The sequence below is a fragment of the Oncorhynchus nerka genome, linkage group LG15, assembly GCF_034236695.1.
Source record: "Oncorhynchus nerka isolate Pitt River linkage group LG15, Oner_Uvic_2.0, whole genome shotgun sequence".
Classification (NCBI taxonomy): Eukaryota; Metazoa; Chordata; class Actinopteri; order Salmoniformes; family Salmonidae; genus Oncorhynchus; species Oncorhynchus nerka.
The window spans coordinates 25,016,953-25,033,766 of record NC_088410.1 but is presented as its reverse complement, the minus strand read 5'-3'; the positions used below and the strand labels follow the sequence as shown (position 1 = coordinate 25,033,766).

Here is a 16,814-nt window from a genome sequence, read left to right as displayed (position 1 = left end):
AAACACCATCTTTTCAATCTTAAAAAATCTACAAAAAATGCTTCTAACGATTAATCAATGAACAACTCTGACCTGATTCTTAAAAGTATGGCCGGGTCCAGGTTTTCTCCACCTCTCCCGGGGTGCGTGCCCGTGTGCTCTTGGACATGGGTTTTCCACCTCCACCCGACTCTCTCTTGGAGACGGGGTTTTCTCCACCTCCGTGCGTGCTCTTGGACATGGGTTTTCTCCACCTCTCCCGGGGTGCGTGCCCGTGTGCTCTTGGACATGGGTTTTCTCCACCTCTCCCGGGGTGCGTGCCCGTGTGCTCTTGGACATGGGTTTTCTCCACCTCTCCCGGGGTGCGTGCCCGTGTGCTCTTGGACATGGGTTTTCTCCACCTCTCCCGGGGTGCGTGCCCGTGTGCTCTTGGACATGGGTTTTCTCCACCTCTCCCGGGTGCGTTTGCTCTTGGACATGGGTTTTCTCCACCTCTCCGGGGTGCGTGCCCGTGTGCTCTTGGACATGGGTTTTCTCCACCTCTCCCGGGTGCGTGCCCGTGTGCTCTTGGACATGGGTTTTACCACCTCTCCCGGTGCGTGCCCGTGTGCTCTTGGACATGGGTTTAGTAATAGGCACATTCAGTAAATGGTATAGTACAAGCTTCATATATCTACCTGCGTGGGTAGAGTCCGATATTTGCAGCTGCGCACACCTTTTGTAACATGATACCTCGCAAGTACATACAGTGGGGCAAAAAAGTATTTAGTCAGCCACCAATTGTGCAAGTTCTCCCACTTAAAAATATGAGAGAGGCCTGTAATTTTCATCATAGGTACACTTCAACTATGACAGACAAAATGAGAAAAAAAATCCAGAAAATCACAATGGAGTGGCAATAGAATGCAAGCTTCACATGGGTAACAGTTGGTGTTATGCTCGCCCTGCTCAATTTTCCACCACAAAACAGCAGAGAATTGATAGAGTAGAACCATCACCTGCTTTTACTCTATGATTTGACTATTAGATGTTCAATGTTTCTTTTGAAAACATTTTTTAAAGGAATAGTTTCACCATATTAAAACAAGAGTTCAGTTCACGTAACAGGGTTGACCTTAAAATGAGGGGCAGACTCAAATTAATCACTAATCACATGAAATAAATCATCTTTAGAAATGACTTTGTCAAAGCAACAAAATAACTAGGTCTTTACAATGATGGTGAAAAATGTTGGGAATTACTCGATTAAAATCTTTCTAGAAGTGACACAGGGGGAGGGACATGTCAAAATGTTAAGTTTTGGCACTTCAGTAAGGCGTTATTTGTATAAAAAAATATTTATGGAATTCTCCATTTAATCTATATTAAAGGGCACTTTATTTAATATAACAGGCTTTTCTAATCCAATATTGGTGCACAATTTCTACTTAAGGTGGTTGGGGTTCATTCCTTGTTCCTTGTCAATCATTAGCTCATTGGTGAAATTAGCATTCTGACAATATCTTTAATTAAATCATTCATTCATTTATTAATGCAATTGCAGACAGAAGTTGACAACAGGAACATAGCACGCATGTTTCCCAGTAAGTTCTGCAAAATAGAAAAGGTCCCAAGTTGCATTTATCATGCTTGTAGTCAACCCCTTGTGATGTAACTGCCTACGCCATTGCCTTCTACTCATGAGACCAAAACCATGCCTACACAGCTACATAAACAAGACTTTAGTGTTATCTAAAGGCTCAGCAGTAAATGTACAAGTTGATTTATAGTGGAATGTCTGACTAGTCTCTTATCGCTTACTGCAGAGTTCTGTCTTCACAGTCACACATTTCTCAGACAGTTTCTTAATAAGAGGCAGAGAGACTAGAAAACAACTGTGGAACAACATTAAACCTCTATAATGAATATATATATTGTTAATCTGTAGTCTAGGACCCTATAAATGTAAGGAGAGTGGGGTCTTATAACCCCTCCCCTTCTATTAATACAACATAAGCATAATCAATTATTATAATACATCAAACATTTAGTACAGCCCCCATCATGACCCCTAGGTGAACCTCTAACAAGATATCAAAGGGACGCAAAAGGCACTTTTATTGTGAAAGACCCAGTAACTAGCTGGCCTCTGGCACTGAGCAGTTCCCGGTAGTAGTTTAGCCAACTGCTCTTCCCTGACGTGGTACAAAATGCATAATTGATATTTTACATTGATGTTCTGACATTGGTTATATTGGTTATATAAAGGACATTTAAACTGGGTCCAGCACTTCATGAGACACAGCTACAGTATAGTGAATTACCAGGCCAAGTTAATATATCTTTGAAAATACTGCACCAAACAAACCCAACACAGCTGTATGATGATTCCACTGTATCCTGGACCGTTTTGACATTTATATTGTTTATACATGACACTGTATTATTTGTTCACCCATTGGAGAAAGTGCAGGTATCTTATATTTCTCTAAACACCAGGTTATAATGGGAGATATGTTCATAAAGAATATATAAAACCACTTCTAACAATTAATCAATGAAAGTATTGATCAACAATTCATAAATTAACTTATTTATTATTTTCATCTGCAAACTAGTTTTGTTTTCAGAGCTCACCCTGCTTTACAATAAGAGATGATGAATGAAGAGACTCCCTAATGTTTAGATGATGAATGAAGAGACTCTCTAATGTTCAGATGATGAATGAAGAGACTCTCTAATGTTCAGATGATGAATGAAGAGACTCTCTAATGTTCAGATGATGAATGAAGAGACTCCCTAATGTTCAGATGATGAATGAAGAGACTCTCTAATGTTCAGATGATGAATGAAGAGACTCTCTAATGTTCAGATGATGAATGAAGAGATTCTCTAATGTTCAGATGATGAATGAAGAGACTCTCTAATGTTCAGATGATGAATGAAGAGACTCTCTAATGTTCAGATGATGAATGAAGAGACTCCCTAATGTTCAGATGATGAATGAAGAGACTCCTAATGTTCAGATGATGAATGAAGAGACTCTCTAATGTTCAGATGATGAATGAAGAGATTCTCTAATGTTCAGATGATGAATGAAGAGACTCTCTAATGTTCAGATGATGAATGAAGAGACTCTCTAATGTTCAGATGATGAATGAAGAGACTCTCTAATGTTCAGATGATGAATGAAGAGACTCCCTAATGTTCAGATGATGAATGAAGAGACTCCCTAATGTTCAGATGATGAATGAAGAGACTCTCTAATGTTCAGATGATGAATGAAGAGACTCTCTAATGTTCAGATGATGAATGAAGAGACTCTCTAATGTTCAGATGATGAATGAAGAGACTCTCTAATGTTCAGATGATGAATGAAGAGACTCCCTAATGTTCAGATGATGATTGAAGAGACTCCCTAATGTTCAGATGATGAATGAAGAGACTCTCTAATGTTCAGATGATGAATGAAGAGACTCCCTAATGTTCAGATGATGAATGAAGAGACTCTAATGTTCAGATGATGAATGAAGAGACTCCCTAATGTTCAGATGATGAATGAAGAGACTCCCTAATGTTCAGATGATGAATGAAGAGACTCTAATGTTCAGATGATGATTGAAGAGACTCCCTAATGTTCAGATGATGAATGAAGAGACTCTAATGTTCAGATGATGAATGAAGAGACTCCCTAATGTTCAGATGATGAATGAAGAGACTCCCTAATGTTCAGATGATGAATGAAGAGACTCTCTAATGTTCAGATGATGAATGAAGAGACTCTCTAATGTTCAGATGATGAATGAAGAGATTCTCTAATGTTCAGATGATGAATGAAGAGACTCTCTAATGTTCAGATGATGAATGAAGAGACTCTCTAATGTTCAGATGATGAATGAAGAGACTCTCTAATGTTCAGATGATGAATGAAGAGACTCCCTAATGTTCAGATGATGAATGAAGAGACTCCCTAATGTTCAGATGATGAATGAAGAGACTCCCTAATGTTCAGATGATGAATGAAGAGACTCTCTAATGTTCAGATGATGAATGAAGAGACTCTCTAATGTTCAGATGATGAATGAAGAGACTCTCTAATGTTCAGATGATGAATGAAGAGACTCTCTAATGTTCAGATGATGAATGAAGAGACTCCCTAATGTTCAGATGATGATTGAAGAGACTCCCTAATGTTCAGATGATGAATGAAGAGACTCTCTAATGTTCAGATGATGAATGAAGAGACTCCCTAATGTTCAGATGATGAATGAAGAGACTCTAATGTTCAGATGATGAATGAAGAGACTCCCTAATGTTCAGATGATGAATGAAGAGACTCCCTAATGTTCAGATGATGAATGAAGAGACTATAATGTTCAGATGATGATTGAAGAGACTCCCTAATGTTCAGATGATGAATGAAGAGACTCTAATGTTCAGATGATGAATGAAGAGACTCCCTAATATTCAGTTTAGGATCACTAAAGGACAATCAGTATGATCATTGTGATCACTGTTACTCCTACATACATTTTTGAGCCTGAGACTTTCAATGCCAGATTATCAATGACCTTCCTCCCTTCATCTTCCCCCTCACAGACTTTTCTCTCTTCAGTCTCCCTCCTTTTCTCCTCCTCCTCTCTTATCGTTGCTATGGCTGCATCCCTCTTTTTCTCCTCTTCCTCTCTTATCGTTGCTATGGCTGCATCCCTCTTTCTAACCTCCTGTTCCAGTATCTTTCTCAGAGCCTCCTCCCTCCTCCTGATCTCCTCCGCCCTCCGGGTCAAGATGTTTGTCACATGATAGTATCCCCTATTCTCATTCAATACTCCGTCTATCTTCTCCAGCAGCTCTGTGACCTGAGTGAGGTCATCCTTTTCTTTGTTAATGAAGACGTGATGTCTACCACCACACATACTGAGAAGCTTTAAGGAATCACTGTTGTCCTTTAGATACTCCTCCACTGGTTTCCCTTCTAGCTGGTCTCCACCAGTGAACAGCACCATGGTGTATTTAAGGGCCTCCTCCGCAAAGTTCTCATTCATCCATATGACCGTTTTCTTCTCCTCTTCTGTGCACCAGTTGCACAACCTGACCACCAGCAGGAACACATGAGGTGTTGAGATGTTGATGCATTGAGCTACTTTACCTGCAACTTCCTCAGATGGCAACACATCTGGGGTGTTAATCATAGTTATGTTATTTCGGCCCACAACAGCATCTTGTTCCTCACACTGTGGCCCATACGAAGGTGAAGCCTCCACTCTAAAGGCCTCTCTTCCCAGGATGGTGTTTCCTGATGCTCTCTTCTCTGATCCAGACTTCCCCAGCAGAACAATCCGTTGCTGAAATCCCACCTCAGACCCTGCAGAGAGGCAGGACATTTCAAATAGGTTCAACAAGGTTCAATTGAATAGGTGAATAACATTAATACTGGAACAAAATGAGAAATAAAGAAAAAATGAGTAAACTCACCGTGTACAGTGACACACAATCGTGTATAACATACAAGTCCTACCAGGGCAAGTACCAGTATGAGAATCCCCAGAAGACTGATGAAGAAGGCTGTTTTCCATGAGCAGACCTACGAAGGAGAGTCATGGAACCACGTCATGTATATACTGTAGGTCACTATTAGAATTGCACATTTCTGGTAACTTTTCTCAAATTCACAGGTTTTCCAGTAATCTCAGTTGGATGATTCCTGGAATCAGGAGGGAATGAGCAGGAAATCCAGAATCCTCATTTCTGGAAAACTGGGGAATTTAAGGAAAGTTACCATCATTTTGCAACCCTACCGTACCATCATTTTGCAACCCTACTGTACCATCATTTTGCAACCCTACCGTACCATCATTTTGCAACCCTACTGTACCATCATTTTGCAACCCTACTGTACCATCATTTTGCAACCCTACTGTACCATCATTTTGCAACCCTACTGTACCATCATTTTGCAACCCTACTGTACCATCATTTTGCAACCCTACTGTACCATCATTTTGCAACCCTACTGTACCATCATTTTGCAACCCTACTGTACCATCATTTTGCAACCCTACCGTACCATCATTTTGCAACCCTACTGTACCATCATTTTGCAACCCTACTGTACCATCATTTTGCAACCATACTGTACCATCATTTTGCAACCCTACGGTACCATCATTTTGCAACCCTACCGTACCATCATTTTGCAACCCTACCGTACCATCATTTTGCAACCCTACCGTACCATCATTTTGCAACCCTACTGTACCATCATTTTGCAACCCTACCGTACCATCATTTTGCAACCCTACCATTTTGCAACCCTACCATCATTTTGCAACCCTACCGTACCATCATTTTGCAACCCTACCGTACCATCATTTTGCAACCCTACCGTACCATCATTTTGCAACCCTACATCATTTTGCAACCCTACTGTACCATCATTTTGCAACCCTACCGTACCATCATGTACCATCATTTTGCAACCCTACCGTACCATCATTTTGCAACCCTACCATCATTTTGCAACCCTACTGTACATCATTTTGCAACCCTACCGTACCATCATTTTGCAACCATACTGTACCATCATTTTGCAACCCTACCGTACCATCATTTTGCAACCCTACCGTACCATCATTTTGCAACCCTACTGTACCATCATTTTGCAACCCTACTGTACCATCATTTTGCAACCCTACTGTACTATCATTTTGCAACCCTACCGTACCATCATTTTGCAACCCTACCGTACCATCATTTTGCAACCCGACCGTACCATCATTTTGCAACCCTACTGTACCATCATTTTGCAACTCTACTGTACCATCATTTTGCAACCCTACCGTACCATCATTTTACAACCCTGCCGTACCATCATTTTGCAACCCTACTGTACCATTATTTTACAACCCTACCGTACCATCAATTTGCAACCATACCGTACCATCATTTTGCAACCCTACCCAACCTTTCTTGACAATTTCTATCAGGGGACCAAATAGACATTTCACTGGAGACGAAGGAAACTCTACCTGAGTCGCAGTTTGTTCTGTTTCAACATATGTTTCATGGACGTGATGGTCTACATTTGGAACGGTTTTCCTTCCTTCAGTGGCCTCCACCAATGTGTGTTTCATCAGTCCCGGGGCCTGGTAGTGGTCTCTAACATGGTTCACACAGAAAGTAGCCTTGCAGTCCTGGCAGAACTTCACAGCTTGGTCACTGTGCTGCACACATATGGTACAGTCCAGTCTGGTACCATGTACTATTCTGCTATCCTGCATCTGGCCTAAAGCAGGCAGAGGGTCCTCAACCGTAGGGCTGTAGAAAGGTTCAAGCTGAATGAAGCCACCCGTTACATGCACGTTTATAACACATGCACGTTTATAACACATGCACGTTTATAACACATGCACGTTTATAACACATGCACGTTTATAACACATGCACATTTATAACACATGCACGTTTATAACACATGCACGTTTATAACATATGCACGTTTATAACACATGCACGTTTATAACACATGCACGTTTATAACACATGCACGTTTATAACACATGCACGTCCATAGCGAAGGATCAACAGCATTTACATTTTACATTTGAGTGACTCACAGGAGCAATTAGGGTTAAGTGCCTTGCTCAAGGTCACATTGAGAGATTGGTTGCTGGATTCGAACCAGCAACCTTTCTGTTACTGGCCCAAAGCTCTTAACCGCCAGGCTACCTGCCACCTCATCATGGTACATGATAGTATATAAGACAGCATTCAGTACTATGAACAACAAACACTTTTACATTATAGGAAATCAATAAATATGTCAGGCTAGGATTCCTCATAACACCAAAACAAAGGTGTATATCTGGTTTACATTATGGGCATACATACTGTACCTCTGATTTATATGAAGACCAGAGCCATATAAATCAATCTCACTGTCTGCTGAGGCGAATGTATACAGTGAGTACTCTGTCTCCACCTGCTGGCTCCTAGCAACAACAGACAGAAAGAGAAGTGTTTGAAATGTTTGTCAAAAGTGGTTGGAAATCTAAAAAGTCATCCATGTTTTTTTCTTCGGGAGAGTAGAAGTTTGCAGGTGGGTTTGTGAGCCATCTCTGTTATTAAAGTGAACAAACAAAGATTGACTCATGTTTTACAGGGCATTCAGAAAGTATTCAGATCCCTTGATTTTAACCCCACATTTTGTTACATTTCAGGCTTTTTCTAAAATGGATTGAATTCATCAATCTGCACACAACAACCCATAATGACATAGCAAAAATAGGTTTTTAGAAATGTTTGCTAAATTAATACAAATTAAAAACAGAGATACCTTATTTACATAAGTATTCTGACCCTTTGCTTTGAGACTGACTCTACATTGAGCTCAGGTGCATCCTGTTTCCATTGATTCATCCTTGAGATGTTTCTACAACTTGATTGGAGTCCACCTGTGGTAAATTCAATTGAACGGACATGATTTACAATATAAATAATGTATAAGGTCCCAAAGTTGACAGTGCATGTCAGAGCAGAAACCAAGCCATGAGGTCGAAAGAATTGTCCGTAGAGCTCCGAGACAGGATTGTGTCGAGGCACAGATCTGGGGAATCATACCAAAACATTTCAGCAGCATTGAAGGTCCCCAAGAACACAGTGGCCTCAATCATTATTAAATGGAAGAAGTTTGGAACCACCAAGACTCTTCCTAGAGCTGGCCGCCCGGCCAAACTGAGCAATCAGGGGAGTAGGGCCTTGGCCAGGGAGGTCACCAAGAACCCGATGGTCACTCTGACAGAGCTCCAGAGTTCCTCTGTGGAGATGGGAGAACCTTCCAGAAGGACAACCATCTCTGCAGCACTCCATCAATCAGGCCTTTATGGTAGAGTGGACAGACGGAAACCAATCCTCAGTAAAGGGGATATGACAGTCACCTTGGAGTTGCCAAATGGCACCTAAAGGACTCAGACCATGAGAAACAAGATTCTCTGGTCTGATGAAACCAATATTGAACTCTTTGGCCTGAATGCCAAGTGTCACTTCTGGAGGAAACCAGGCACCATCCCTATGGTGAAGCATGGTGGTGGCAGCATCATTTTGTGGGGATGTTTTTCAGCGGCAGGGACTGGGAGACTAGCCAGAATCGAGGGAAAGATTAACAGAGCAAAGTACAGAGAGATCCTTGATGAAAACCTGCTCCAGAGCACTCAGGACCTCAGATTGGGGCGAAGGTTCACCTTCCAACAGGAAAACGACCCTAAGCACACAGCCAAGACAACGCAGGAGTGGCTTCGGGACAAGTCTCAATGTCCTTGAGTGGACCGCCAGAGCCTGAACTTGAACCCGATCGAACATCTCTGGAGACCTGAAAATAGCTGTGCAGCGACATTACACATCCAACCAGACAGAGTTTGAGAGGATCTGCAGAGAAGAATGGGAGAAACTCCCCAGGTATGCCAAGCTTGTAGCATCATACCCAAGAAGACTCGAGGCTGTAATCGCTGCCAAAGGTGCTTCAACAAAGTACTGAGTAAAGGGTTTGAATAGTTATGTAAATGTGGTATCAGTTTTTTATTTGTAATAACCTGTTTTTGCTTTGTCATTATGGGTATTGTGTGTATATTGATGAGGGGGGAAACTATTTAATCCATTTTAGAAAAAGGATGTGACGTAATCAAATGTGGAAAAAGTCAAGGGGTCTGAATACTTTCCGAATGTACTGTAGACAAATATTTCAGAAGACAGCATCTTACCATTTCACAGAGGTACGGTTGAACGTTATTGGTTGACACATGGGCCGATCACTGTTCCTGCTGTAAGGCACAGGTGTTTTGGGACAAAAATAATATGATTTTCAACTACAGCTTGAGTTAAAACTGGTCCTACTTTATTTGGACATTACTGTTCATATTTAGAATTAAATACAATCACGAAACATGTCATTTTATAGCTACAAATGTTGTTCTAAAATGTCTAGTTTTTCTCTCGCATAATTGAATTGGTAACACTTCACTGACTATAGGTAATAGGAAACTCCTCTTACCTCGTTTCATCCGAGCTCATGTTATCAGTTACTTGGGCTGGCAGCAATGTATCCGTTTCTCCTGGGACAGAACCTATATTTTCTTTATCTCTATCTCTTGGTAAATCAATTGCTTGGTAATCAGGATTGGCAGCCACTTTATGATGCTATGATACAAAGTACAACAATGGGCACAAACACAAACAAGACTGAAAAGGCTCAATTAATAAAATGCGTAATCTAGGCGCAAGTATGTCGGTTTTTGGGCGACGCAACCAAATTCACATAGAAATGTGAGTTGTAGATCTGTCACTCTCATTGAAAGCATGTCTGAGCATGTCTGAGCGATAGATGCATTCTATGTACGGCCGTTTCTATGCTTCCCGTTCATAAGTTTCATTTTTGGGTCTTTTAACTTTCGTTTTGTAGATCAGTTTCAAACAGCTGAAAAATACTGTGTTTTGGGTTATTGAAAATATGTTTCACAGCATTTAATAATGGCACAATGGATAGCTTGTTTTATCACATGAACTGAAATAAGAGAAGGACCATTAGAATTTTATCAACCAGAGCAATTTCTACATAGCTACCTATGACAAGTGTACAGTATTTGTCAATGTTTTGTTCATACCTTTTCTAGTTTAAATACTAAGACAATTATTCTAGAGTGATTGAAATTTGATTCAACAACTTTATACAGTACAATTAGGGTGTGCTTTGGTGATAAAATTTCACTTATATTATAAAATAGATTTTACGAAGACAAATATGTTTATTCACTTTCGCTAACATATCAAAGGATTTTACTTTTTGTGGTAGTCATCTTCAAAGTTGTTTCCGCGGGTTGCAAAAAGCAAAATGAGCATTTCACGAGCTGAATTCAATGTTAAAGGCTTTGAAAATAAAAAGCTTGGTATAAGCTCAGTGTTGTGTTGACATTTAACAGAGCTGGTGAGAAATCTTTTAAAAGAACAGGAATTTCGAATGAATATGAAAGTGTATAAAAAATATGAAAATACTACATGTCACATGTCTCAAAATCGATATCCATCTTACCTCTCTATATTATATCCTGCTGATAAGAGAAGATGACGAGTTTAACGTGAAAGTGAGCTTCTCATGTAAAAAAAAAGGAAAAAGTCTGTCCCACTCAATCTTGTCTTCTTCTTCATCTTCTTTAGTATCATAGCGTTTGCACATTTAGTTTGTGAATGTGGCCAACTACTGTTCGGGAGTTGGTGTTCAATCATGTTACATTTTATGATACAAATTAAAAAAGGAAGGAAAATAAAATATTGCACCACCAACTGACCCTACACATATATATCAGTATTTCATAAAAATACAAAATAAAAATCACAAATCCATTCCACTACTTTGACCCTATATGCTAATGAGCCTTGCCACCAGGCTGGGAGGATGGGACACCACCACTAAACACACCCTGTAACTCTTCTGAAGCTCCATTCCACTACTTTGACCCTATATGCTAATGAGCCTTGCCACCAGGCTGGGAGGATGGGACACCACCACTAAACACACCCTGTAACTCTTCTGAAGCTCCATTCCACTACTTTGACCCTATATGCTAATGAGCCTTGCCACCAGGCTGGGAGGATGGGACACCACCACTAAACACACCCTGTAACTCTTCTGAAGCTCCATTCCACTACTTTGACCCTATATGCTAATGCACCTTGCCACCAGGCTGGGAGGATGGGACACCACCACTAAACACACCCTGTAACTCTTCTGAAGCTCCATTCCACTACTTTGACCCTATATGCTAATGCACCTTGCCACCAGGCTGGGAGGATGGGACACCACCACTAAACACACCCTGTAACTCTTCTGAAGCTCCATTCCACTACTTTGACCCTATATGCTAATGCACCTTGCCACCAGGCTGGGAGGATGGGACACCACCACTAAACACACCCTGTAACTCTTCTGAAGCTCCATTCCACTACTTTGACCCTATATGCTAATGCACCTTGCCACCAGGCTGGGAGGATGGGACACCACCACTAAACACACCCTGTAACTCTTCTGAAGCTCCATTCCACTACTTTGACCCTATATGCTAATGCACCTTGCCACCAGGCTGGGAGGATGGGACACCACCACTAAACACACCCTGTAACTCTTCTGAAGCTCCATTCCACTACTTTGACCCTATATGCTAATGCACCTTGCCACCAGGCTGGGAGGATGGGACACCACCACTAAACACACCCTGTAACTCTTCTGAAGCTCCATTCCACTACTTTGACCCTATATGCTAATGCACCTTGCCACCAGGCTGGGAGGATGGGACACCACCACTAAACACACCCTGTAACTCTTCTGAAGCTCCATTCCACTACTTTGACCCTATATGCTAATGCACCTTGCCACCAGGCTGGGAGGATGGGACACCACCACTAAACACACCCTGTAACTCTTCTGAAGCTCCATTCCACTACTTTGACCCTATATGCTAATGCACCTTGCCACCAGGCTGGGAGGATGGGACACCACCACTAAACACACCCTGTAACTCTTCTGAAGCTCCATTCCACTACTTTGACCCTATATGCTAATGCACCTTGCCACCAGGCTGGGAGGATGGGACACCACCACTAAACACACCCTGTAACTCTTCTGAAGCTCCATTCCACTACTTTGACCCTATATGCTAATGCACCTTGCCACCAGGCTGGGAGGATGGGACACCACCACTAAACACACCCTGTAACTCTTCTGAAGCTCCATACCACTACTTTGACCCTATATGCTAATGCACCTTGCCACCAGGCTGGGAGGATGGGACACCACCACTAAACACACCCTGTAACTCTTCTGAAGCTCCATTCCACTACTTTGACCCTATATGCTAATGCACCTTGCCACCAGGCTGGGAGGATGGGACACCACCACTAAACACACCCTGTAACTCTTCTGAAGCTCCATTCCACTACTTTGACCCTATATGCTAATGCACCTTGCCACCAGGCTGGGAGGATGGGACACCACCACTAAACACACCCTGTAACTCTTCTGAAGCTCCATTCCACTACTTTGACCCTATATGCTAATGCACCTTGCCACCAGGCTGGGAGGATGGGACACCACCACTAAACACACCCTGTAACTCTTCTGAAGCTCCATTCCACTACTTTGACCCTATATGCTAATGCACCTTGCCACCAGGCTGGGAGGATGGGACACCACCACTAAACACACCCTGTAACTCTTCTGAAGCTCCATTCCACTACTTTGACCCTATATGCTAATGCACCTTGCCACCAGGCTGGGAGGATGGGACACCACCACTAAACACACCCTGTAACTCTTCTGAAGCTCCATTCCACTACTTTGACCCTATATGCTAATGCACCTTGCCACCAGGCTGGGAGGATGGGACACCACCACTAAACACACCCTGTAACTCTTCTGAAGCTCCATTCCACTACTTTGACCCTATATGCTAATGCACCTTGCCACCAGGCTGGGAGGATGGGACACCACCACTAAACACACCCTGTAACTCTTCTGAAGCTCCATTCCACTACTTTGACCCTATATGCTAATGCACCTTGCCACCAGGCTGGGAGGATGGGACACCACCACTAAACACACCCTGTAACTCTTCTGAAGCTCCATTCCACTACTTTGACCCTATATGCTAATGCACCTTGCCACCAGGCTGGGAGGATGGGACACCACCACTAAACACACCCTGTAACTCTTCTGAAGCTCCATTCCACTACTTTGACCCTATATGCTAATGCACCTTGCCACCAGGCTGGGAGGATGGGACACCACCACTAAACACACCCTGTAACTCTTCTGAAGCTCCATTCCACTACTTTGACCCTATATGCTAATGCACCTTGCCACCAGGCTGGGAGGATGGGACACCACCACTAAACACACCCTGTAACTCTTCTGAAGCTCCATTCCACTACTTTGACCCTATATGCTAATGCACCTTGCCACCAGGCTGGGAGGATGGGACACCACCACTAAACACACCCTGTAACTCTTCTGAAGCTCCATTCCACTACTTTGACCCTATATGCTAATGCACCTTGCCACCAGGCTGGGAGGATGGGACACCACCACTAAACACACCCTGTAACTCTTCTGAAGCTCCATTCCACTACTTTGACCCTATATGCTAATGCACCTTGCCACCAGGCTGGGAGGATGGGACACCACCACTAAACACACCCTGTAACTCTTCTGAAGCTCCATTCCACTACTTTGACCCTATATGCTAATGCACCTTGCCACCAGGCTGGGAGGATGGGACACCACCACTAAACACACCCTGTAACTCTTCTGAAGCTCCATACCACTACTTTGACCCTATATGCTAATGCACCTTGCCACCAGGCTGGGAGGATGGGACACCACCACTAAACACACCCTGTAACTCTTCTGAAGCTCCATTCCACTACTTTGACCCTATATGCTAATGCACCTTGCCACCAGGCTGGGAGGATGGGACACCACCACTAAACACACCCTGTAACTCTTCTGAAGCTCCATTCCACTACTTTGACCCTATATGCTAATGCACCTTGCCACCAGGCTGGGAGGATGGGACACCACCACTAAACACACCCTGTAACTCTTCTGAAGCTCCATTCCACTACTTTGACCCTATATGCTAATGCACCTTGCCACCAGGCTGGGAGGATGGGACACCACCACTAAACACACCCTGTAACTCTTCTGAAGCTCCATTCCACTACTTTGACCCTATATGCTAATGCACCTTGCCACCAGGCTGGGAGGATGGGACACCACCACTAAACACACCCTGTAACTCTTCTGAAGCTCCATTCCACTACTTTGACCCTATATGCTAATGCACCTTGCCACCAGGCTGGGAGGATGGGACACCACCACTAAACACACCCTGTAACTCTTCTGAAGCTCCATTCCACTACTTTGACCCTATATGCTAATGCACCTTGCCACCAGGCTGGGAGGATGGGACACCACCACTAAACACACCCTGTAACTCTTCTGAAGCTCCATTCCACTACTTTGACCCTATATGCTAATGCACCTTGCCACCAGGCTGGGAGGATGGGACACCACCACTAAACACACCCTGTAACTCTTCTGAAGCTCCATTCCACTACTTTGACCCTATATGCTAATGCACCTTGCCACCAGGCTGGGAGGATGGGACACCACCACTAAACACACCCTGTAACTCTTCTGAAGCTCCATTCCACTACTTTGACCCTATATGCTAATGCACCTTGCCACCAGGCTGGGAGGATGGGACACCACCACTAAACACACCCTGTAACTCTTCTGAAGCTCCATACCACTACTTTGACCCTATATGCTAATGCACCTTGCCACCAGGCTGGGAGGATGGGACACCACCACTAAACACACCCTGTAACTCTTCTGAAGCTCCATTCCACTACTTTGACCCTATATGCTAATGCACCTTGCCACCAGGCTGGGAGGATGGGACACCACCACTAAACACACCCTGTAACTCTTCTGAAGCTCCATTCCACTACTTTGACCCTATATGCTAATGCACCTTGCCACCAGGCTGGGAGGATGGGACACCACCACTAAACACACCCTGTAACTCTTCTGAAGCTCCATTCCACTACTTTGACCCTATATGCTAATGCACCTTGCCACCAGGCTGGGAGGATGGGACACCACCACTAAACACACCCTGTAACTCTTCTGAAGCTCCATTCCACTACTTTGATCCTATATGCTAATGCACCTTGCCACCAGGCTGGGAGGATGGGACACCACCACTAAACACACCCTGTAACTCTTCTGAAGCTCCATTCCACTACTTTGACCCTATATGCTAATGCACCTTGCCACCAGGCTGGGAGGATGGGACACCACCACTAAACACACCCTGTAACTCTTCTGAAGCTCCATTCCACTACTTTGACCCTATATGCTAATGCACCTTGCCACCAGGCTGGGAGGATGGGACACCACCACTAAACACACCCTGTAACTCTTCTGAAGCTCCATTCCACTACTTTGACCCTATATGCTAATGCACCTTGCCACCAGGCTGGGAGGATGGGACACCACCACTAAACACACCCTGTAACTCTTCTGAAGCTCCATTCCACTACTTTGACCCTATATGCTAATGCACCTTGCCACCAGGCTGGGAGGATGGGACACCACCACTAAACACACCCTGTAACTCTTCTGAAGCTCCATTCCACTACTTTGACCCTATATGCTAATGCACCTTGCCACCAGGCTGGGAGGATGGGACACCACCACTAAACACACCCTGTAACTCTTCTGAAGCTCCATTCCACTACTTTGACCCTATATGCTAATGCACCTTGCCACCAGGCTGGGAGGATGGGACACCACCACTAAACACACCCTGTAACTCTTCTGAAGCTCCATTCCACTACTTTGACCCTATATGCTAATGCACCTTGCCACCAGGCTGGGAGGATGGGACACCACCACTAACACACCCTGTAACTCTTCTGAAGCTCCATTCCACTACTTTGACCCTATATGCTAATGCACCTTGCCACCAGGCTGGGAGGATGGGACACCACCACTAAACACACCCTGTAACTCTTCTGAAGCTCCATTCCACTACTTTGACCCTATATGCTAATGCACCTTGCCACCAGGCTGGGAGGATGGGACACCACCACTAAACACACCCTGTAACTCTTCTGAAGCTCCATTCCACTACTTTGACCCTATATGCTAATGCACCTTGCCACCAGGCTGGGAGGATGGGACACCACCACTAAACACACCCTGTAACTCTTCTGAAGCTCCATTCCACTACTTTGACCCTATA

At 43.6% G+C, this 16,814-nt stretch overlaps 1 protein-coding gene across 2 annotated transcripts; it reads right to left on the bottom strand.

Moving 5' to 3' along the window:
• Positions 1–3,046: 3,046 nt before the first annotated feature.
• Positions 3,047–11,164, bottom strand: LOC115118349 (GTPase IMAP family member 4-like). Of its 2 annotated transcripts, XM_065001345.1 has the most exons (7): positions 11,039–11,164; positions 10,004–10,149; positions 9,714–9,773; positions 7,854–7,949; positions 6,987–7,275; positions 5,434–5,542; positions 3,047–5,323 (listed from the first exon to the last, which is right to left on the bottom strand). In XM_065001345.1, the coding sequence occupies exons 2-7, from the start codon at positions 10,021–10,023 to the stop codon at positions 4,440–4,442; spliced, it is 1,458 nt and encodes a 485-aa protein (XP_064857417.1). In that variant the 5' UTR covers positions 10,024–10,149; positions 11,039–11,164; the 3' UTR covers positions 3,047–4,439. The 2 variants fall into 2 exon arrangements, with proteins under 2 accessions (XP_064857417.1, XP_064857416.1); XM_065001344.1 differs by lacking the exon at positions 11,039–11,164 and having other exon boundaries at positions 10,004–11,032.
• Positions 11,165–16,814: the final 5,650 nt, after the last annotated feature.